The sequence below is a fragment of the Mercenaria mercenaria genome, chromosome 9 (assembly GCF_021730395.1).
Source record: "Mercenaria mercenaria strain notata chromosome 9, MADL_Memer_1, whole genome shotgun sequence".
Classification (NCBI taxonomy): domain Eukaryota; kingdom Metazoa; phylum Mollusca; class Bivalvia; order Venerida; family Veneridae; genus Mercenaria; species Mercenaria mercenaria.
The window spans coordinates 21,769,849-21,794,156 of record NC_069369.1 but is presented as its reverse complement, the minus strand read 5'-3'; the positions used below and the strand labels follow the sequence as shown (position 1 = coordinate 21,794,156).

The window sequence follows — 24,308 nt, the reverse complement described above, 5'->3', positions numbered from 1 at the left end:
ATAATAAACACTTCATACAACATATAACCAAAATTCGGCGGGTTACATTTACAGCATCGGCTTGAATTTTGAAAACAACTTTTTTCAGAATTTTGTAATAGAACAATAACCACTGTATGGGAAATGATCTAACTAAGAAAATGAATGGTCACATCAATGTTCTTTATCTAGAAACAGAAAATTACAGCCACCTTTCGACTCACTCAACAGCCTTGCGGTATGAAAAGTCTTCCCACTTCTCCCTAAAGTCTCCCCACTTCTCCCTAAATCATCAGCTTGAGGGAGAAGTGACTTCTCCCAAAAATTTGGACCTAGCTAGACCCCTGGATAGTAACTTGCATGCAAAACTTTAACCAGAAGTTTTATGTTCAAAAGGGGACATAATCTGACCAAAATGCATGTCAGAGTTATGGGACTTGATGCAATCAACTAGTTTTATAACCCCAAAGGCACATGTGAAGTTTCAATTTAATATCTGCATTTGTTCTGCAGATAGTTACTTGCACACAAAACTTTAACCAGAATTTTCTAAGTCTAAAAGGGGGCATAATTTGCCCAAAATACATGTCAGAGTTATGGGACTTGACCCAGTGAGGTTGGTAATTGATCTAGGGGGCATAATTTGGCCAAAATGCAGGTCAGAGTTATGGGACTTGATGCTATCAGCTAGTTTTATAACCCTGAAGATACATGTGAAGTTTCAATTCAATATCTGCATTAGTTTTAGAGATAGTAACTTGCATGTAAAACTTTGACCAGGATTTTCTAAGTCCAAAAGGGGGCATAATTTGCCCAAAATACATGTCAGAGTTATGGGACTTGATCCAGTGAGCTTGGTAATTGATCTAGAAAAAGTAAAAATAAGTTTCAAATCTATATGCCTTTTAGTAATAGCTGTATGTACTTGCACGCAAAACTTTAACCTGGATTTTCTAAGTCCAAAAAGGGGCATAATTTGGCCAAAATGCAGGTCAGAGTTATGGGACTTGATGCTATCAACTAGTTTTATAACCCCGAAGACATGTCAGAGTTATGGAACTTGACCCAGTGAGGTTTGTAATTGACCTAGAAAAAGAAAACATAAGTTTCAAAGCTATATGCCTTTAAATGATAGCTGTATGTACTTGCATGCAAAACTTTAACCAAGATGTGATGCCGACGCCAGGGTGAGTAGAATAGCTAGACTATTCTTTGAATAGTCGAGCTAAAAATGCCATATCAGAACTTTTTATAGTCTAAAGAAAGTCTCAGTCAAATAAAAAATAATTCAAGCTAGACCAGAAAAAAACTCTTAATGCAAGCCTCTTTAATTGCTTGTTTCTTATATCTAATATGATGAAGTTACAAAAATGCCTTACTTTTATTTTCACTTTGAATTTCAGTGTATCATATTCACTGCTCCCAAGAAACAACTAATTAAAAACTCTTGCCTTATAAAATTCCATTTATGTAACTGTATTCATGGTAAAGAGATAAGGAATAACATTTCAAAACAAAGTCTATTTTATTCAAGTGAAAAACAAGAGCTGTCACTAATGGTGACAAATGCCCTCCCGCAGCACCTTGACCTTTGACCTGGTGACTCCAAAGTCAGTAGGGGTGGTGCACTCAATAAGTACTATCAGCATGTGAAGTTTGAAGATCCTGGGTAAAGTGGTTTGCGAGTAAAGTGCCTTCATGCAAAAAGTTAACGTTGGCCCCTGTGACCTTGACCTTTGAACTGGTGACCCCAAAGTCAGTAGGGTTGGTGTACTCATAAAGTACTATCAGCATGTAAAGTTTGAAGGTCCTGGCGAAGTGGTTCGCGAGTAAAGTGCCTTCATGCAAAAAGTTAATGTTGGCCCCTGTGACCTTGACCTTTGACCTGGTGACCCAAAAGTCAGTAGGGGTGGTGTACTCAATAAGTACTATCAGCATGTGAAGTTTGAAGGTCCTGGGTGCAGTGGTTCGCGAATAAAGTGCCTTCATGCAAAAAGTTAATGTTGGCCCCTGTGACCTTGACCTTTGACCTGGTGACCCCAAAGTCAGTAGGGGTGGTGTACTCACTAAGTACTATCAGCATGTGAAGTTTGAAGGTTCTGGGTGCAGTGGTTTGCGAGTAAAGTGCCTTCATGCAAAATGTTAACATTGGCCCCTGTGACCTTGACCTTTGACCTGGTGACCCCAAAGTCAGTAGGGGTGGTGTACTCAATAAGTACTATCAGCATGTGAAGTTTGAAGGGCCTGGGTGCAGTGGTTTGCGAGTAAAAGGCCTTCATGCAAAAAGTTTATGTTGTGACGAACGAACGAACAAACTAACTAACTAACAAACGGACGGACAGTTGAAAACTAATATGCCTCCCTTCGGGGGCATAAAAAACAAAAACACACTCATTATCATAATCATCTATGGCATCAACTACATGTTTGCAACATACTTCTTGAACATTGTCATTTTCAGTCACTTTTTCAACCCATGGAAATGTCCTGAACCAGGAATCATTCCATACAGTTCTGATCCGTTTTGATTTTTTACGTTAGATTCACTCGGTTTCTCTTTCAATATTATCAATATCTGCACAAGATTCAACACGTTTGAGGTTTACGCAAAGTTTTTCTTGTTTTAACTGGGACATAATAACATCAGAATATCAAAATTTTGCATTGATTTGAATAATTTTTATTCCCCAAATTTCATACTTTAAATGACCGAACGATGTTTGCGTTTGAAATATGTTTTGTATCGCATCCATTGTGGAAACAAAGCGAGTCAATTATTGACACATTAATTTATTAATTCGGGAACGGCTGCGAATAACTTTACAATAAAGTTGAGTACGGCTAAATTAAGTCCAGTTACTGTGCAAACATCACTACTTTCAGTCATCATTTAATCCAATTATCTAAATTTGCGGCGAATGCAAAAAGCATAAGTGAGTCGTGTGTTATGAAAATAAATTGGTTTAACACACTTATCACATAAATCAAAGGCGCATGTTTGTCGCGTGTTACGTAAACAATGCTAACTAATCGACCATGCTGTTATTGGAAAACAACAATCTCTGATTGGTTGAGAGTGTAAAGCAGCCACAAACTCAGCCTTTGATTGATAGGCGAACTTTGGACAAGGTAGTTCTTTTGTGTAATCAGTAAGCTACGCGTTTGACAAATTTTTTACACGTCTCGGGGACCCGCGGTTGCAATATTTTGGCGTCCATTTCCAAAAAGTTTGCATACAAATAAGCAGAATTAAGCGTTTTCGAGAACCCTGATTCTGTATAAATATGTTTTGGATTGGTGAAGAAATGAAGGTGCTAGAGTGTAAACAACGTAAAATATAGTAAATTGTGTAAATCAAGGGCACATAACTCTGGTCCTTCCAGCCTGATTTTGCTCATAATGGATCTCATCCAAGATCTTGAGGTTATACACATTCTATGCAAATATGATTAGGATTGGTGAAGATATGAAGATGCTAGAGTGTAAACAAGATGAAATATATTAAATTTTGTCAATCAAGGGCACATAACTCTTGTCCTACCAGCCCAATTTTGCAATCTAACTCTTCCAAGATCTTGAAGTCATACACTTTCTGCATAAATATGATTAGGATTGGTGAAGAAATGAAGATGCTAGAGTGTAAACAAAGTGAAATATAGCAAATTTTGTCAATCAAGGGCACATAACTCTGGTCATACTGATAATCAAACTCATCCGAGGTCTTGTGACCAAAAACATTGTGACCAAGTTTGATTAAGACTGCTTCAAAATTGTGGATGCTAAAGTGTAAACAAACTAAATGTGAACGGACAGACGACGGACATTCATCAATCCTAATAGCTCACCATGAGCCGTCGGCTCAGGCGAGCTAAAAAGTCAGTACACGGATGTTCCCTATTCCAAGACAGACTTTAATTGACTTATACGGATTCTCCCGGATGCCCACGAATCGGGAGCCCAATCCGTGGATGTGTGACAAGGGCTTTACAGACCAAACTTTTCATTTAACATCCTAATATACCTTTGAGATGAAATTCAGCTCTATTTCTTGACAAGGGGAGCAAGTCTTTGGCAGGTGCTGAAATAAAGAAATTTATAACTGCAAAGAATACTACATTTTTAAGATACAATCTTCAAACTATTTAAATACCTAATATTTTTTGTAGCTTTATGCTGAAAATTGTGCTGCTGAACAACTATGATAATATATGTCAGTTAAAAGGTAGCAGCATTGGCATGTCTCAACAATCCAAAACTACAAATAAAAATTTAATGAAAACTTAAGTCCAGAAATTGAATGCCAAGCATCACTAATGTATGTTGCTAGAACTTTCTCCACAACTGATGTAAGATCTGTCTGTATATCTCAGTTCTTGAAGTAACTAACAACAACATGTTTTTTAAAGGGTTTTAGATTCACACCCACAAAATTTTAAGTAATATGTAGGCATAGGAAATAGAGATCAATATAATTGCACCTTTGCTAATCCTACCAGGTGTTCTGTATTACAAAAAGTGGATCTATTGTGACATTTTGATACAAGCAAAACTGTATTATCTGCTCTAATATTTACCTACTGGTACTTCGTTTTATTATTGGCTTGTTAAAAGTTAATTTTTTACCATATGTAAGTTGACAGAATCATAGGAACCATGTCTTGAGGGGTAAATCAAACACAAATGAATAAATCCTTAATGATTTTGTTGTGCAAAAATGTATGATATTGTGTAGAAAACAGTTTTCATTTTCCACTCAATTGTGTAATTGCAAGGGAAGTAAACTTATAGATCTCAACTTATAAGTACTTAAGCTTAAGGCAAGAGTTGTCATTCTTTGTGGATCACAACTTTAAATTAAAAATTAAAACTTCTGTTATTGATATTAACAAAACTATCATAAACTCCACATTTGTGAAATCATTTTTGGTTATTTCAAGGACTTGGAAATTATTTTCTAGACTTTATTTAATGTAATATTATCATTGAAAATTTTAGAACCTATCTCTATAATATGGTGACCTTTCCAGCTTTTAGATTATACTAATTCATTTTAGCTCGATTGTGATTGAAGCTTCAAGCTTATTTGAACTCTCGAGTCTGCTTCCTGGAAAAACCAGTACTGGTGTCATATGAGAAGGCATGGTATGACCCCAGTGGGGCTCGAACCCAGACCCCTGGGTTGCACGGCCGACACCTTAACCACTAGACCACCGCTCCAGGTTTTGATGGTGGATGCCTTTCCGGGCATTATTTCAGGCATGAGCGGGCACCTTGGTAGAACCACTGCTCTTCTGTAAGCCAGCTGGATGACTTCCTCATGAAGAATTCTACAACCTAAGCAAGGTTTTTTTTAACCCACATCAGCGGGACAAGTGATTCAAAGTTAGCGACCTTAACCACTTGGCCATGGAGGCCCATCCCAACATTTTTAAATGTTTCGATATTATATACTGTAAAAACATATACATTGTAATCTGTATATAAAATTAATAAGTTTAAACATTTAGGACTGAATCATTAAAGAAAACACCATTTAAGTCGAACAGTTACCTCTGGTTGGTCAAAGTACAGCTTTAATTTTTCTTCTTCCAGATCAAGAAGAAAGTATCTCATGCCAGTTTCAACAAACTTATGGTTATCATCCTCAATCTTCATTAACCCACAGAGGCGACCTCGAGCATCCAGCTGTGCCATCTTTGTATCACTACATCTGTGAACATCCCACACTGGGAACCACTGAAAACTCTGGAACATAAGTCATCATATTATATATACACATATAATATTCCCTCACAATACTTCCTGCATACTACAATACTAGAATCTGTCACCTCAGCAAAATACCTTGGCGTGGATATCTCAAACAATCTCTCATGGGACACCACATAAATAGGTCAACAAAAAAGGCAAATCAAACTCCAAATTTCATCTGCAGGAATATAAAGGTTAACTCCAAACCCGTTAAGTCCATGGCATATCAGACCCTCATTAGACCACAGCTGGAATATAGCTCTGAAGTCTGGTCTCCATACACATAAACCCAAATAGACCAATTAGAAGAGGTCCAAAGACGGGCAGTGCGTTGGGCTACATCCGACTCTGGTCGCACCTCCAGTGTCACTGACATGCTATACAGCCTAAAATGGCACAGGCTAGATCTACGGCGCATTGACTCCTGACTCTCTCTTATGTATAAAATCTCAAATCAGCTGGCTGCAATCCCCATGGAAGATTATCTCATCCCCCTTACTAGGCAATCACGCAATTATCATCTGCTGTCTTACAGGTTAATCTCTGCAAACACTGATACTACAAATACTTCTTTTTCCCCAGGACTATAGTCCTATGTAATAATCTTCCATCTGACATTCCCTTTCTTCCAACCCCTTGAGCAGTTCAATGCTGCTGCTTGCAACATTGAACACTTCACCATAACCTTGCTCTTCACCCGTTTTTATCTTTTAAATCACTAACAAATTTTCCTTTCCCTTTTATTTTGGCCCCATATTCTTTTATTTTCTATTAACAATCTTTGTGGCTTGACGCGCATAAAAGTGTCTATGTCCATAGCTGTCATAGGGGTTTGAAGGGGCGGTTGCACCTCAAGGGGGGACCTGGCAAAGCCCCCTAGAAGCCGGAGACGCCCTCACATGGAAAGTTCGATTTAATGACTTTCTATGAAAAAAAAAAAATTGTTTTATTTTTTAAAATGCGTGTGACTTGGAATAGTAGGCATGTGAGAGTGATGTAGGGCTGAAATGCGTGTGTCTTGACAAGTATGTATGTCCCTGTAATGGGTTAGACAGTAACAGAAGATAGATAGATAGTGTAATGATAATTTAGATAAAAACCAAGACCTATATTTTCATCAAAAGGTGAACTTGATGACTGCTGTGTGTAGTTAATCATTTATCATTAATATAACCTTCCGGTAACTGAAATTATCCTACAGTATCCGAGTACTAGTTCACTACAATGAACACATTAACAAACGGCTAATACTTCCTCCAAAAATTAGTCTATCGATTGTATATTATCAGTATTAGTTACCTCTTTAGATAGCTTGTATAAAGAAGGAAGAATATTCAATAATTTGCAAGATAATTAGCAAAAACAAATAAAATCAGTAAACAGGAAGTAAATATGTAAACTAATCTGCGACTTGTCAATGGTATGCGGGGATTGACATTTTTGGCAGCACAGTAGTAAATCAATTTGCTATACCAGTATGTTCTGTTTAACTAGGACCCATTCATCTTCCAATGGAGATTTTCTGTCTGACAGGTCCGAACCACCTTCAAAGATTGATATGAACGCACATGTAATAAGGGTTGTTTAAATTTCTTAAAATGAAAAAAAAAATGTTTCTCCATATACGTGTTTGGGATGCCGTTTTACTAGTTATTTACTATGTTCCGATATCCCAAATTCATTTTGTGGCATCAGTAATGAATGTTAATGATATTATAAAATAAAAATGAATTTGAGATATCAAAATTTATATTATGATATCGGTATATTAGTGATAATTTTTGATATCGCAGAATGCACTGAAATATTTCAAAACATAGATTTAGATATATTTGAAATTCTACCATTTGATATCTTAAATTCAGTTTTCTTGTTTTATGGTATCATTCATACATTAATAATGTCATTTATTTAATGATTTCCATAACGGGATGCCATGTTACTATTTATTCACTATGTTGTGATATCTAAAATTCATTTTGTAATATTATTGATTAGTTTTATGATATATATTTTATAATATAAGGTAAGTTTATTCATTTATTGATATCACTTATTCATTTTGTGATATCAATCAATGATTTTAATGATATCATAACATAGAAATGCACTTATGGTATTAAAATGTTTTTAAGATCACTGATAGTATTTGATATCATAAAATGCACTGAAATATACCATAATATACATTTAGAAATATCTGACATTCTGCCATTTTATAACTTTATGCATGTATCACCCTTTTGTTTTATGATATCATGAAATTACAAAATGAATGTAAAATATCATTAGATAGAATTAAGGATCTCGTAAAATAGATCGACGTTGTATCACATGTATCATTAACTCGATTTTATGATGACACTAAATGATTTTCAAATATCTCAAGAGTCATTACTTGATATAATTGAATGAATTATTGATATTCATAATTATTGATATTCATAATAGATAGCTTATGAAACAATAAAGTTATGATCAATCCTACTATAATTCTACTGTGTGCGACTTATTGATTTCAAATTTTATCATGATGTTGCTTTGCATTCACTGTATTAGTACGGAGAGAGAGAGGAGAGGGGGGGGGACGGGGTTCGAATGCGTCGGAAAAAGATGTTTCCGGGGTGCCGTCTTATTATTTATTCACTATATTGTGATATCTAAAATTCATTTTGTAATATATTTGATTAGTTTTATAATATATATTTTATTTACATAATTTGTAAAACATGGAAATGCCTCTTAAAACATTTTACACTCCGCCATTATCTGATTTATCTGCGCTAATCCCAGTGCGAAAAAAATCACACAAAAAATCCAATTTTGAGAAAATCCAGGGATGTGTTGAGCGGATGTATTGCATATACTTAGCACTTCATCATGTGACATTTTCAGCCTGTCGATTCCGTTGTTTCTGTGATAAAAACGAGTAAAACACCGGTGTCATACTAAATTTTGAGGCAAAAATTGCTCAAAATGCACACCTTGCGCGACCTGCTCCGTATTATCTGCAAATGACTGACCTAAAGATATTATATTTCTAAAGCATACATACATGTGACAAGACGAAAATAATGGTGGGAAGAAAAGTGTCTGATAACCGTTAACTATTTCCGCAAAATTGAGCTGAATCTGAATGGATGGATGACCGTTTCCATTTCGCCTGACTTCCGTTACCTCAGGTAAGATTTTAAACCCGGTGTAATGAAGTATTTCGACCCCATAGAATAACGACCCCCCGGTCATTATTCTATAGAAAATGTGACTCCTTTCCTGTAAAATATTGACTCCCCTTATAAAAAACTGACTCCCTTTGAAAAAACTATAGAATAACGACCCCCGGTCATTATTCTATAGAAAAACTGACCCCTCCAAGTAAAATACTGACTCCCTAAAGATGACTCCCTTCGAATCTCATAAAATAACGACCCCGATTATTATTCTATTGAAAAAGTGACTCCTTCCATGTAAAATACTCACTGCCGAAATTACTACATTCGATCTCTCATACAATATCGATTCCCGGACATTATTCTATTTAAAAATGTTACTCTTTCCGTGTAAAACACCGGATCCTAAAAAGGCTTTCGACGATAATATCTATTAAAAAATGATCCCCACCAAACCTAACGGACAATTTTACTAGCTCTACAACTCTAATACCCTCCATTGCCAATAGTTAACACTTTGATTGTACTACTACTACTGGTGCCGCTACTTCTATTGCTATTACTACATGTACTTCTTCTTCTACTACTTCTACTACAACTGCTACTACTGATACTACTATACCTGCTTCCACTAATACGTCTTGTATAACTACCTCTTCTTCTCCTGCTGCTGTTGTTGCTGTCACTTATTCCTTTGCTGCTGCTGCTGCTGCTGCTACTGCTACTGCTACTGCTACTGCTACTGCTACTGCTACTGCAACTGCCACTACCACTGCCACTACTACTACTACTACTACTACTACTACTTTCTATTGTTGCCGCTACCGTACTTTACTGCTACTGCTAAGTATTGCAACTTCTATTAATACTAAGTTCTATGCTAGCAGTTTCTTGTGCAGTTTTCTTCTCAAGAATTACTTCATACCTAAGTTTGCAGGGATTATTGACACTGGTGTGTTTTGTGAACGTATTGTGAATTGTTATTATCCTGAAAAAAATGTATACACCAAGATACAGCGTCTAGAAAGAGAATCCCTTTTCCCGTTGCGGAATGCTCTGATTTCTGTGTCAAGTGATGGTATCTGGGGCTAATGGTCAAACGGAAGGACGGACGGACGGACAAGGGCAAATCTATATGCCCCCTCCCCCGAGTGGGGGCATAAAATGCAGCAATTAGGCCTTAGATACATGAGTTATCACTAAATTTGACCAAATGACCGGGGGTCGTTTTTTTTATGGGAGTCAATATTCTTCGTGAGGTTCAGTTTACTTCACGTGGGGGAGTCATAGTACTATGATCTGGAGGTCATAATACTATGACCGGGGGGTCACTTTTTCTATAGAATAATGACCGGGGGGTCATTATTCTATGGGGGTCGAAATACTTCATTAAACCGGCCGTCTACACGAAGCTTCGAAAATACATTCGAGCATATATTTATTTTACACATGATAATTACTCGTACGCAGGAACCTTTAGTTATGTAAACATCATAAATAACCAGTTAAATATAAAGGCTTTTAAAGTGCATCTTCCTATTTTATTTTTAAAAAAACGTACCCGGGCCAAATACGAAACTGGCCCCTGCCACTTTACCCATTTGGTACCTAATTAGTACTTTTTTTTACCTTTTCTCACCATTAAAGCAGTAACAGCAGTAATAGTAGTAATTTATTATTACTGCAGCAGAAAAAAGTTCAGGAGGGTCCGAGAATGTACAGAAACATGTTGATAAGGTTCAATACATAGTACATATATTGCTTTGCCGATGGATTTTCAATATGTCAGCGGCATACGTCCAAATAATGCCTCGTTACGAAAACTGAATCTAATACAAATAACATAGATCATTATATTTCTTTACATACACACTAGGGGTTATAATTAAAACCATACAACCTTTTTATTTACACTCATTGTAGCATAAATATGATGTTTTTCGTACATTATCAAGGGGGTGGGGCAAGGGGTTATGATAGCGGAGTTAAATTTTGATAACAGAGAGATTCTGAAGCTTGCATCTTTTCACATAGTTATGCGCATTCCATAGCGAAATGTAAGCAATGCACTGTTTTATTCAAATTTACAGATAACAACATGAACAGTGAAAAATATCTTCTAAAAATATTTGTTGTTCAAGAATATCAAGAAATATTTACACGATTTCACAAGCGTGGTTGTATATAGTCGATACAAATATGTTTTAACGGCTCTGAAACGCATAATTCAAAACTTTGGAACGAAATGACAACAATGTCAAAAGTCAATGTTGGCGTTCCCGTGCATTGAGTCGTAATGCACATCAACATGATGTTCATTTTATAGCTTTTTACATATTAGATGCTAGGATAGCATTAATGCATGTTTGCATCTGCCGTATCCCGGAAATTAATCGTGTTACACTACATGGAAAATGTTGCGCTGTTGTCCTGGTATGGAAATGTCTGAGTGTAGCTTATGTGCTACGGCAATAACTTAGAGAAACATTTCAAAGTTGTAACAAATGGCTTCCCTGGTCCATATTGATTAAAGAGAATAATGGTCACTGTTGATTTGTGATAAATGATGCAGAGACGGTACCTGAACATTCAAATTACATCTGATATTGATTTCTGTTGAAAACTTGATTCAGTGGTGATGTAATTTTAAAATTATTTATCTTTCATACTTGTAAGTAATGTACGGAAGAGCATTAGTGCCAGGTGCGTTTTATTTATTAACTCGAAATTTCGAGATACTAACTCGAAATTTCGAGTTAATAACACGAAATTTCGACTTCGTATCTTGCCCTTTTATTCACAAAATCTGAATGTCTGTCCATCTGTCAAAGGCCAAAAATGTAATGGACGGCTTTTGACTCTTAGAAGTGGACTCATCTATCTACACATAACTAAACTAAAGAGGAAATCTATTAAAGATAAAACTTATTTTCTTGAAAGATGTGTTGGAGATTGTAAAAATAAAGATTTATGGAACACAATAAAACCATTTATCACAAACAGGTGTACAATATGTAGTAAAAACACTGTTCTTAATGAAAATGATGTTTTCGTTAATGACCAAACAGAGGTTTGTGACATTTTCAATGATTTTTTATGTTAATATAGCTAGACCCATTTGTGACGCCTCAGTTGTGTTTGACTATTAATTTAAATTAAAAGATTTTTCCTGTTTCATATCTTGTAGAAGATAAGAGATCAGTGGGTATTTATATCTATATATATATATGAATTTAAAAAAGTGGGTTGATTTTTATTACATTGATCATTATTTTGGGAGCTGTTATGATGTTGTTCAGTGGTCTTTGTGGCATTTTGCCGAATTGTAGACCAGGGCAGGGTCGTACCTGGTCCAAAAGATAATAGGTAAGGGTAGATTTTTCGGAAGCACAGAGCACCAAAAACACAGCCCCAGAGCCACGCATTTGCCAACAACAAAAAGAAGCTGTAATGGAAAAATATTTCAGACGGGCTGCTTCAAACATCCAACAAGTACATATTTATTCATGCTAAATATTGAAGGAGGGGAAGGAAATAGTAAAGGGCGAAATGGGGTCGGAGGGTGGGGGTGGGGTGGGGGGGGGGGGGGGAGGAACACCTTAGTTTACCTTAGTTGATTTCTGGTAGAAGGTGCAATTCCTCTGACACCAGCTCTCGGCAATTTATATCTTGTCCGGTAGTTATTTTTGCCTCAAAGTTATATAAAATTGCTTGGTTTTGCCAATATTTATCCAGCCTCGATTCAAAGGTTATTAGTGTCCCTGCACTTATCACATTATCTGGCAGCAAGTTCCACATATCCACCACACGATGACTAAATGAATACTTTCGGATGTCTAAGCGGGGTCTAGATTTGTACAATTTCATGGAATTTCCTCTGGTGGTACAATGTTCATTCAGTGTTAAAAGATCCTTTTCGTTGAAATAGTATTTTTGTTAAGCAACTTGTACACTTCAATCATATCCCCTCTTGCTCTTCTATAGCTCAATGTCGGTAATTTGAGTTTGCGGAGTCGTTCTTCATAGTTGAGGTGAGATAATCCAGGAATCATTTTAGTTGCTCGTTTCTGCAGGTTTTCAACCATTAAAATGTCCTTTTTCTTGTAAGGGCTCCAGATAGGGTGTGCATATTCAACATGCGGGCGGACTAAGGCTGTATACAGCTTCTTAAAAGTTTGTTGATCTAAGTATTCAAAGGATCGCCGCATAGCTCCAAGCACTGAATTTGCTTTGTTAACCTTTTCCACGAGGTGTTGGCTGAATTACAACTTATCGTCTATTACCACGCCTATGTCTTTTTCAACACTGCTTTTTTCCATTAACTTTGAGTCAGGTTTAAGTTTGTATGATCGTTCAGGTTCTTTCTTGTTGCTGATAGTCATTGTTTTACATTTATCTGGATGAAAGCGTAAAAGCCACTTGTCAGACCATTCACTCATACTATAAATATCTTGTTGCAGTAGATGCTTGTCATTTTCGTTTGAAATTTCTCTGAAGATCTTTGTATCGTCCGCATAAAGGTATAGTTGGCTGTGATTATGGATATTCTCGGTTATGTCATTTATAAATAGCACAAACAACATAGGCCCAAGCACTGATCCCTGAGGGATACCACTCGACACTGGCTTCCAGTCTGATTCATAACCATTCAATATAACTTTCTGCTTTTTGTCTGACAGGAAATTTCTTATCCAGTTAATGTATTTTTCACCAAAGTTGTAAATTCTAACATGAAGGGGAAAGTTGAACAAGGACGAATATACAAGGGAATGCCATGTTCTTTAGAAACAGTTACACTACAACGTAAACCACAATAGCACAGACACTCATGTACCAAAGATAAACATACAACTACGATCAAATGAATAACATAGAAAAACGAACAATCAACACATAGGAAAACAGTAGGGCACCGTTATAGACTAACAAGCATACAAATGCACCCACACAAGTAGAAAATAAATAATCAAGTAACGTCTTAGGATTTGGCTGCCAAAACAAAGGGGAGCTACGAAAAACTTAAAAAGTAAAGGGGGAGGGGATGCAAAAAGTAGCGTAAATGCAAGGGAAAGGAGCAATAAGGGGAAACCACAATTATCTGTGAAATGGACAGGCCTCTTCTGTTCGGCGCCTTTTTGCCCATTCTTAGATATTTTGTCTTATAACATATCTTAAAACTGCAAATTGATAACAATTTTATTCATTATTAATCTATTTTTGATGGCCTAGTTTGAAGTCGAATGATTCTGAATAACGTTAGACCCTTTCCGGTCATATTAAATTCTTTCCGCGCAAAGGCCTCTTTCCGGTAGTAAGAGTGAAAAAGATTATCCAATCGTCTGGGCACATAGAGCGATTTTAATTTTGCATTTTCGAATTTAGTCAAATTTACAAACTTTTTACAAAGTAAATGATAGTATTGCTTAGTAGAAAACCATAATATTTTGTTCAGCCCTCAAAAAAATACATTTTCTTTAAGGCCCTCTTAAAGCTAGGATCAGCCTCCATAATTTCAGAGTGCGGGAAGTCGCATGCAAGAAAAACGCTACGGTAAGCAGACAAGATGGGTTTCATGGAGCCATTCACACAATACTGTGATATCATGGGATCAAACTGATTTTTACTGAAATATGGCATGATGTTTCCATTGGGTGACTCTGCATGTTGTGTGTTCTTACAGGATAATTTGACACGACTGCTGTTTTAGTGATTTTGGAAAATTGTCTCTGGTCTTTTTCTGTTGGGTCTAAAAAAAAGAAAATTTTTATGTCCGGTATCCCTACCAACCCTTAATCCATAATGTTTTTATGGCATAGGAAATTTTTTTTTCATTTTTTTTTTTTTTTTTTTTTTTTTTTTTTTTTGCTGATATTTTTTTTTTTTACACTTTTCGCTTTGTCAGTCAGGGGTGTAACTGTTTTAAGTTATGTAACCTATTTCAGTTACTTTTTCAAGCATTTTGTAATCTGTATTAGTTATAAAATATAGTTAACTCAGGCAAGTTATTCAAAACAAAGAGCTATAAAAATAAATAGATCAGCAACTTGAAAGGCATATAGAGCAAATCTCGCCAACATCCCGTGATAACGGAATGAGATCTCGTTAACCAGAAGTGGCACTTTCTCCACGCGCCATTTTGTATGCGAAAGCTATTATTCATCGGTAAATTAATTATCACCGTATGACCACGCTTTTTTTTTTTTGATGGTAAGAAACGTGTACTTTTTGTCTTAAGACTATTTCACATTAAACTAATGTTGTTTTAAAAGCTAACATGTATTTTAAATGTAGTTTTAAAGGTACAAATTGTAACTCTATGCTCGCCGATGTTTGTTATTACTAAGATAACGCCGATTCATGCTCTGACACGAGATCACGCGAGATTACAGCCAGTTGCCATTCTGTGTATTTTATACTTCTTTGTTCAAAAAAAGTATTTTTGCTGTTCTCACAAAGTGACCTTTAAAGTGAAACTAGTAGCAATTTGTGCCATGGTTAATCAAATTCTCTTTTAGTCTGATCATGACCTGATAAGCATAATGGGATGTTAAGAGTTTTATAGCTTTAAACCTTTTGCGTAAAACTTTATCAGCCTTGCGTAAAAATTTTTACTGCATAGCTGGAAAGATAAAAGTTCAAGGATTCAGGACATTTCAGGAAATAATTGCATGAGTCTCATTCAAAATGAGGAATTGGCACAGGAGGGCTTTGTAATATTTTATGATAACTGAAACAAGTTACGAAAGTATAAGCAATAACTCAAATGGGTTATAAACTGCGATAACTTGAAACAGTTACACCCCAGACTGTTTGTGTTGCTCTTTCTTCACTGGAAAAAAAAAAACAAAAACAAAAAAAAAATTCCTACATGCCTACCCAATCTTTTTAGGCATGTTACTGGAAACAAACAATATTTATAGGCCGTATTTAGAAATTATTGAGGATGGCACACAGCGCAAGATGTGCTCAGAACATTGTCGAATGCTTGTTGCTATTCGTTTTCCAGCATATATCTAATCACTTTTCTCAATGAATTAATTATACTCGACATCACTAATCTCGCGTCATCACTAATTTCGCAGTATTTGAGTTGCTCCACCTACGTGGTGTTTACATGTCAAAGTTCGTGACCTATTTTAAGCATGCTAGCGAAAAACGTTCTTACCTGCAGTTACCTTGCTAAATATCTGTCACTATTTATTAAATGCAATTTTTTGCATATCGCAAAAAAAAAAAAATCCATTAATTAAGCAAATATTTGCAATGTTTACAAGCTTGTCTATCAGCCGCTCCACATTTGTCCTCATTAATTATGCAAATTAAGTCCCGCCCATAGGTTAGAGAACACCAAATTTTACGTAACATCCCCCAGCTAGACAAAAATGAATGCATTATCAGTATTAGGCGAAACATCAAAATGTCTAAACTCGACGGATTTTAAGGGGGAAGAGGGGATGGGGGCCCCGCAATCATCCCCTCAAAATACACCCATGATACTTAGCAGTGAATTGGAACATGTTAGATAAGTATCAGATAGAAAATATTTAGTAATAGTACAATTCTTAGGCTCCAATACATTATGACCATGCCCGCGACCTTGTGGTTTACTTGCAAAATATCTGCTGTGTTCACTGCCCAGAGGAGAATAGTTTCGATAGTGCCAATGTAAACAGATAATATAAAACGTTAAAATGGGCATTTAATGACTTGAGTGTTCCTGTTAGTTTGACTAAGATAGCTTTTCAATGTTTGAGTAATATTTAGTGCATTTTAACTTGTGACAGTTTGATTGCCACAGTTGTACTGTGAAATTAGTGATGTGACGTCACATGATGACAATGGCTGACTATTGTTGTTCGAAGTACACATTGATGTTTCTTGAATGATATCTGATTTATTTTCACACAGTTATTGATGCATATTACATGAAATATTGTGGTAAAGACAAGAAATACTCTGTTGTGTTGTTTCTTATTTCATATCATTACATCGAATGTCAAGTACCGTGACATTACAGATGGACAGTATACTTTGGAAAACCATGTGAAAATAGTAGACCTGTAAACAATGCCGTATTACAGAAAAAGTAAATTTCGAGTTCGTTGACCTGCAAAAATACCACATTACTGATATCACTGACACATTCCCGTAACATGTTTTTGTCATTACAGTGATTTTTTTTGCCCTTTTGGGAAAAGGTCCGGTACCGGATAAATTGGACTGAAGTGACCGGTAACCCGTTCAAATCAAAGGAAAAGCTTGTTAACAGTCTAGAGGCCATATTTATGACCCTATCTTCTTGAAACTTACGTAAAAATGTTTATGTTGATGATTCCTAGGTCAAGTTCGAAACTGGGTCATGTGGGGTCAAAAATAAGGTCACCATTCAAATCAAAGGAAATGCTTGTTAACACTGTAGCTCTAGGCCACATTTATGACCCAATCTTCATGAAACTTGGTCAGAATGTTTATCTTGATGATTCCAAGGCCAAGTTTAACAGGTGAGTGATATAGGTTCATCATGACCTTCTTGTAAGTTGTATGGATAATCAATTTGCAGACTAATACTTTCATTCCCCACAGAGTGTAATAAACATGACCTGAGATGCCTTTTACAATGATCAAAGAGCTATAAAAATAAAGATCGGCAACTTGAAAGGCATATAGAGCAAATCTCACCATCATCACGTGGCAACTGAATGAGATCTCGTTTTATTGGTGTGTGAAACAGACAGCAGCAGGACAAAAATTTGTGTCGTGAAAAACTTTCTATCAGATTGTTTGTTTATAATGATAATTGTGTTTTTAGTAATGTTATTAGTATTTTCTACGCTAGGAAGGAATGCATTTATGGTTTGTGATTTGTACTGGTACTAAAAAAAGTTGAAAATTTAGCTTCTGATGATATTTGAAGTACTCCTGTTATTTTAATATTTTGTCCTGACAAATTCGTTATTGATATTATATATATATGAAATCCACTGACAATGCTTTTTCTGAGTCACAGCATAATTGTTTGCCTGCTATTTTTGCATGGTTTTCCAAAGAATTTGAGAAAAGTGATTAGATTTGCTGGAAAACAAATCGCAATGTTCAGAATATTCTGCAGTGTTTGGAGCACAATCATCTTGCACTGTATGTCATCTTGGACAATATTTCTAAATAACTGAAAAAGACAACTTTCTTACCACAAATCATTTGATCTGAGATCATGGGTTACAACTTACTTATAAATCCGTTCTTTCAAAGTAATGATTGAATGCGGTGAAATAGCTGGAACGAAACAGTCGTAGCGCATTACTTCGGTGTACTGATCATGTGATTAGGATAGTGCAAAAAAAATAGGTCTGTTTTCCGGTCTCCCTACATACCTTCTTTTTTATACCCCCTACCCTAAACTTTTTATTGGGGATAATTTTCCACCTTTTCATTCCGTTTCAATTTAAACCTCTCAGTTGGCAGTTATATCAAAGATGGCAGTGCCTGTGTTGTCAGCTTCATCAGCTTTGTGGCTTCGATTTAAAGCTTGATTGCATTATAAAATGGCCAAAAACTCTTTACTTACAACTGTTTCAGATTACAAATTATTTGAATACATATTTCACCAGTATCATGATTTACCTGGCAGCTCTAGATCGTCAGAGAATTTAAAAAAAGATTCCTACCTATCTACCCTCTTTTTTTCCACAGGAGACCAGAAACGAACCTTTTTTTTTTGGCCTAGCTTGGTGTAGTTATCTTGTGTGAATTGGCTCCGCATGGTACTCGAGACACTTGTGAAAAGTCGTACTCTGCTTTTCTAGGCTAACAGGAACATGACTGTTTTTTATCACTGCAGAAAGATGTTCTGTTAATTGTACATGTCTTTCTTCTCCAAAAAACTATTTATTGATTTACTCTGGTGCTCAGAAATCAAATCATTCCAAAAGATGTCGCATACACGTTTTTCCTTGTCGGTGACCATCTTAAAAATGTTGCGTTTTGTATTATAATAGTGACAAGGCTCTTGTTTAAAGTGAACAACTCAAAAACATGCAAGTATAAACATGGAATGTGTCTTACTTTGTGTGAAACAAACTCCACAAAATGAAACAATATTTTCTTTACATCTGTGGGCAACTAGCTTTAAATAGATATATTCAAATATAAAAATGATTTAATATTATATAAAATTATCACTTATTGAAATTTGAATGAAAGTTTTATATTTGTGGAGTTGTAGCATTAACACAATTGGAGACTATCACCTTGTGAATGAGGGTTCGAACCCTGGCTCCTGTTTAAAATGATTTCTTTTATATTTGTAGGAAAGATGGACAAATACCTGTTAACAATAATGGTGACCTTTGAACAAGAATATGCTATACAGAAATTGTTTGGTCGTCATGGATGGGAATATTCCAAAATAAGTAAGAAGTTTAAGAATGATTATTTCACCATCTAAATTTGCAATAGTATCTGCACCCTATGTGTGGGCCTCTTTGACCCAGAGGTTAAGATTGCAGTCTTCAGATCACTTTTCTCTCAGCTCTGGATCACCCTTGCAAGGAATGTAGAATAGTATCTACACCCTTTGCCTTGGGCCTCTTTGACCCAGAGGTTAAAATTGTAGTCTTCAGATTACTTGTCTCTCAGCTCTACATCACCCTTGCAAGGGATTTAGAATCCTTTAAGATTCATGTAAAAAAGATGTCCGGTTGGTACATAAATATTGGTGGTTCTTCCAGAGAGGCACCTTGAGTCTTCGTGCACCATTGAAAGCTGGGACCTTGACTTTTGGCACGCATTTTGTCGTCGTGAAACCAAAGCTAGCTTACCATCAGTGGAAGCAGCTTTTCATTAAATTTGTCTTGGAGAGACTGCAGTATAGGTGACAGATTTGTAGAACTTGAAGAGAGTAAATCTGCATACACTGTTACTGTCACATAGTACAATATCATGTGACTCTTGTTCACACAACGTATTCGGCTCTATAGCTTGAATGTACAAAGTACATGTATATTGAGAGCAGCAATGCTGCTCACTATTGCATTTGCATCTCCTGGTTAAAGTTTTGATAGGGATAAATGCACCAAAGTATCATGAATTATGCTCCCTTTTTACTTAGGTTTTGATGCACTAATTAATATGCTGTTATTATGAATGGATACAGATTACAAGAAGGTTTTCAACATACATATTCACATACCAGATCCCATAACTCTTAACTTATCTCATCTCATCACTTGGAAAATTTCCCGAAATGATAATTCATTTGTTATTTCTGAAACATATTCATTGGCATGTATTTGTTGAATTTTCACATAAATATTTGAGATTATGATGTAAATTTACATCAGGTACCATTACTCTGGATTTTTTAGCTCACCTTTTGGCTCAAAGGTGAGCTTTAGTGATCGCCCTGTGTCCATCATCTGTCGTCGTCCGTCCGTCGTCAACAATTTGACTTAACACTCTAGAGGTCACAATTTTGGCCCAATCTTAATGAAACTTGGTCAGAATGTTACTCTCAATAAAACCTTGGATGAGTTCGATATTGGGTCATCTGGGGTCAAAAACTAGGTCACCAGGTCAAATCAAAGGAAAAGCTTGTTAACACCCTAGAGGTCACAATTTTGACCCAATCTTAATGAAACTTGGTCAGAATGTTACCCTCAATAAAATCTTGGACAAGTTCGATATTGGGTCATCAGGGATCAAAAACTAGGTCACCAGGTCAAATCAAAGGAAAAGCTTGTTAACACTGTAGAGGCCACATTTATGTTTTTATCTTCATGAAACTTGGTCAGGATTTTAATCTTGATGATCTCAAGGTCTGTAATGAATCTAGGTCATGTAGGATCAAAAACTAGGTCACCAGGTCAAATCAAAGGAAAAGCTAGTTAACACTGTAGAGGCCACATTTATGACCATATCTTAATGAAACTTGGTCAGAATGTTAATCTTGATGATCTATAGATCACATTCAAATCTGGGTCAGGTGGGATAAAAAACTAGGTCACTAGGTCAAATCAAAGGAAAAGTTTGTTAACACTATAGAGGCGACATTTAAGACTGTATTTTCATGAAACTTGGTCAGAATGTTAATCTTGATGATCTTTAAGTCAAGATCGAATCTGGGTCATGTGGGGTCAAAAACTAGGTCACCGGGTCAAATCAAAGGAAAAGCTAGTTAACACTTCAGAGGCCACATTTATGACCATATCTTAATGAAACTTGGTCAGAATGTTAATCTTGATGATCTTTAGGTCAATAGGTCAGGTGAGCGATACAGGGCCTTCATGGCCCTCTTGTTTGACAAAGTTATTCGGGCAATTCCTTTCTTGACTTAGAAAATGTGGCAAAATTTTAGTGAAAAATATCTTCATAACAGGTTGAGTCCTCATGAACCAGCTGATGCACTAGCATCCTCATATGGTCCTGTCTCAGTTTTGTTGAAATTGTTTTGATTGGTGGTTTTGAGGGGTGGCCAGAGATGCTTGAAACTGCTTCTCTTGAACAAGTTTATGGATCTTAACCAAATTCGGTCTGTAGAATCATTGTGTCGACATGTCTCAGATTTGTCCAAATAGTTCTGCTAGATCCTTTTATGGTCCATAGAGATAAGAAAAAAAAACTTTATATAGTTCAGAATAAAAACCTTTAAACATTTTTCCATGAACCAAATGATGGATCTTCATCAAAGCTGGTCTGTTGCATTGCCTCAGCTCAAGTCTGTTCAAAAGTTTTAACTTGGCCACTTTGAAGGGCCATCATAGCTCAGAATAGAAAAAAAGCATTTTTGTTGAGCCCGTAAGGGAGCGAAGACATAGTTGTCCAAATGGCAGTTCGGTGTATGTGCGTGCGTGCGTCAGTTCGTCCATCCGGATGTCTTTGTCCAGACCATAAGTTACACCCTGGGGTGTAAGATGGATCTTTCCAGCACCGGTAAAAGTACCGGAAATCCCCATCTGGTATGCAAGAAATTGTGTTCTAATTAAAGTGTAAATATTTTGTTTCAAGTTATAAAAGTAAAAAAAACATGACCGTGTCTTATACGAGAGTCAGTGCAAAATACCCCAGATTGCATGTCCAATTTCGGGATGTGCCTTATAAGCGAGTGCGCCTTATACGAGAACATTTGGTAGTTAATTTTATTTATTTTTGATTCAGTTTAAAAAAAAAAAAAACCTTCATTGTTTGATCATCAATTTCAGCTGATGAAATATCATTGAAGGACTTCAAATCAGGTGAAAAATCATCACCGGAAATCCAGCCTGAACTGAACCAGCAGTCCTGTGTTAAAAAGACAGTTGCATCAGACAGCTCGAAGATTGTCACATCTAATGATGATAAAGACTCAAGTAACACACCTAGACATGAGACAGCAATACCTGCTGTGAAATTTTCCATGCAAAATGATGTAAACAATATGTTGGATAACAGCATTAATTCAGAAGCTGATGCTTATCATAATGATGAAGGTGATGGTGATGATGACTATGGCGGTGATACAGATACTGAACAAACTTTAATGAGTCTCGGTATTGTTGTAAAAGAAGAACTTGAAAGTGGTGATGATGATGATAAAGCATCTGAACATGATGTAGACAGTATTAACAAGAGATCAAGTAATGTAAAACCCTCAGGAAAAGGTAAAAGATCAGCACAAAGTAAGGCAGAAACTAGGAACAAGAAGAAAAGAAAACAGGCAACTTCTACAGTACCTAGTGCAGAAGTTGAAGATAATGTAGATAAAGGTGAAAGTGAAGTTAAACTTGAAGGATTATCTGCAGAAGATCAGGGGACAGATGATCCTTTAGCTGTTCTGGAAACATTACCAGACATTGAACATGTGTCAAAGGTTGTCTCATCAAATACACATGATGTTGAAACATTCCTGACGGGTCCAGACGATGTAGATGAGTCAGGCTATAGTGTCTCACTGTCTCTATACTTCTGTAGAGACTGTCAGTATACTTTTCCTGAGGAAAAATACTATACCTTACATAAACGATCTGGAAAATGTGTGTTTCAGTGCCAGTTTTGTGATAAGAAGTACACCTTCAAGAATTTCAGCCAGTACCAGGAGCACCTGAAACAGCACAGGTAGGTGGATTAGTTAGGGTTACACACCAAGCAGGAATTTTTCTATAGTTCCATTGTGTATGTGATCTTTTATCTTGTGTCAAAATTTGCATCTGTTTTTGTTAGTGAATTAAGTTGTATTTATTGAACATGGTGTATTAAATTTTCCTGTTCAGAAACAGATGCAAACTGGGATACAGTTTATTTATCACATTCACATGGAATACATGCTTCTGCAGCTTCTTTCAGCAGTAATTGCCACATTTAGGCTTAGGTTAAATGATACTGAATTAAGAACTTAGTTACTTCTTGAAATGAAGATTTGCGTTGCATGTTTAACAGTAAAAGGCAGCAGAATGACTGGTGACTCTGAAGTATATAAAACTAGAAAATATTTCAACAAATTTGATATTGAAGTTACTAGTAGAAACATTCCTGCTTTTTTATAATCCTTCACAAGTTGTCACAAAACTGGACAAAACCAAATGTTCCTACAAACGTACCAAAACAAAACTTAATGCATGTATAAAGAAAATTATAATACTTAAAATTATACTTTATAATAGTTTTAGCAGTGAAACAATTTTCATTTGAAAAGATGGTTCATCTTCTGGAAGAATGGTAGGAACATACAAAGATGTTTATTATAGTGACTACTGTTTGATCTGCTTTGCATGTAACAAGGTTTGAATTCCTTGTTTTCTCTGTTTATAAATAGAAGTCAATTCCATTAATATTGCACACCATTCTTAAGTACTTTGAGGATGGTATTAAATAGGAAACGTTTAAATTTTCAAAATATCTTGATTAGTATTTTTTTTTTATCATTGAGAAAGATTTTGATGGGGTTATCTTTCATTTTAGATTTTAGCGATTTTTTTTCACAGCAGAAAGTTCAATTTTTACTTTTTAGAAGGGATTGGTATATAACTTTCAGGATATTTAAGTTAGTTTAAAATCAACATTAAAATTTTCCATGCAAGATTTTTATAAAATTTCAAAGAAGTTTTTTTTTCTATTTTGGAAGTTGTGCTTTTTTCAGATTTTTACAGTTGAAAAAACAACAACATTTTTTAGCCATAAAATTGACTTAAAAAATATTGTAACTGTCTTACTACCAAGCTCCAAGATGTTTAGAATGATGTACATGTATAGTCTATATCTCGATATTACAAAATAAAGCCTAAGTGCGCAAAAAACATGTTCGGAATTAAATGGATCAAACAGTACAGGCTTGTGGAGAATGAATATACTGAGTATTATAATTTATATGTATGATTTATAGTTATTGAAATTAGGGGCCTGTTTCGCAAATTTATGTCAATTACTTTGCACACCATA

The 24,308-nt window shown here is 35.7% G+C and overlaps 2 protein-coding genes across 17 annotated transcripts in view; one reads left to right on the top strand and one right to left on the bottom strand.

Moving 5' to 3' along the window:
- Nucleotides 1-7,178, bottom strand: part of LOC123546026 (pleckstrin homology domain-containing family A member 1-like) — a 65,584-nt gene extending 58,406 nt beyond the window's left edge. For all 4 annotated transcript variants that reach the window (XR_008372351.1, XM_053550998.1, XM_053550999.1 and 1 more), the window contains exons 1-3: nt 7,030-7,178; nt 5,530-5,724; nt 4,001-4,057 (exon numbers count right to left, since the gene is read on the bottom strand). Coding sequence is in view for 3 of the 4 variants with exons in the window: in XM_053550998.1 (XP_053406973.1) it covers nt 4,001-4,057; nt 5,530-5,673 (201 nt within the window). In the remaining variant the exon portion in view is untranslated. The remainder of the gene's footprint in view (nt 1-4,000; nt 4,058-5,529; nt 5,725-7,029) is intronic.
- Nucleotides 7,179-14,227: 7,049 nt separating this feature from the next.
- Nucleotides 14,228-24,308, top strand: part of LOC123546025 (zinc finger protein 557-like) — a 110,376-nt gene continuing 100,295 nt past the window's right edge. For all 13 annotated transcript variants that reach the window (XM_053550987.1, XM_053550992.1, XM_053550990.1 and 10 more), the window contains exons 1-3: nt 14,228-14,450; nt 19,208-19,309; nt 22,097-22,988. In XM_053550987.1, coding sequence (XP_053406962.1) covers nt 14,432-14,450; nt 19,208-19,309; nt 22,097-22,988 — 1,013 coding nt within the window. In that variant the 5' untranslated portion in view covers nt 14,228-14,431. The remainder of the gene's footprint in view (nt 14,451-19,207; nt 19,310-22,096; nt 22,989-24,308) is intronic.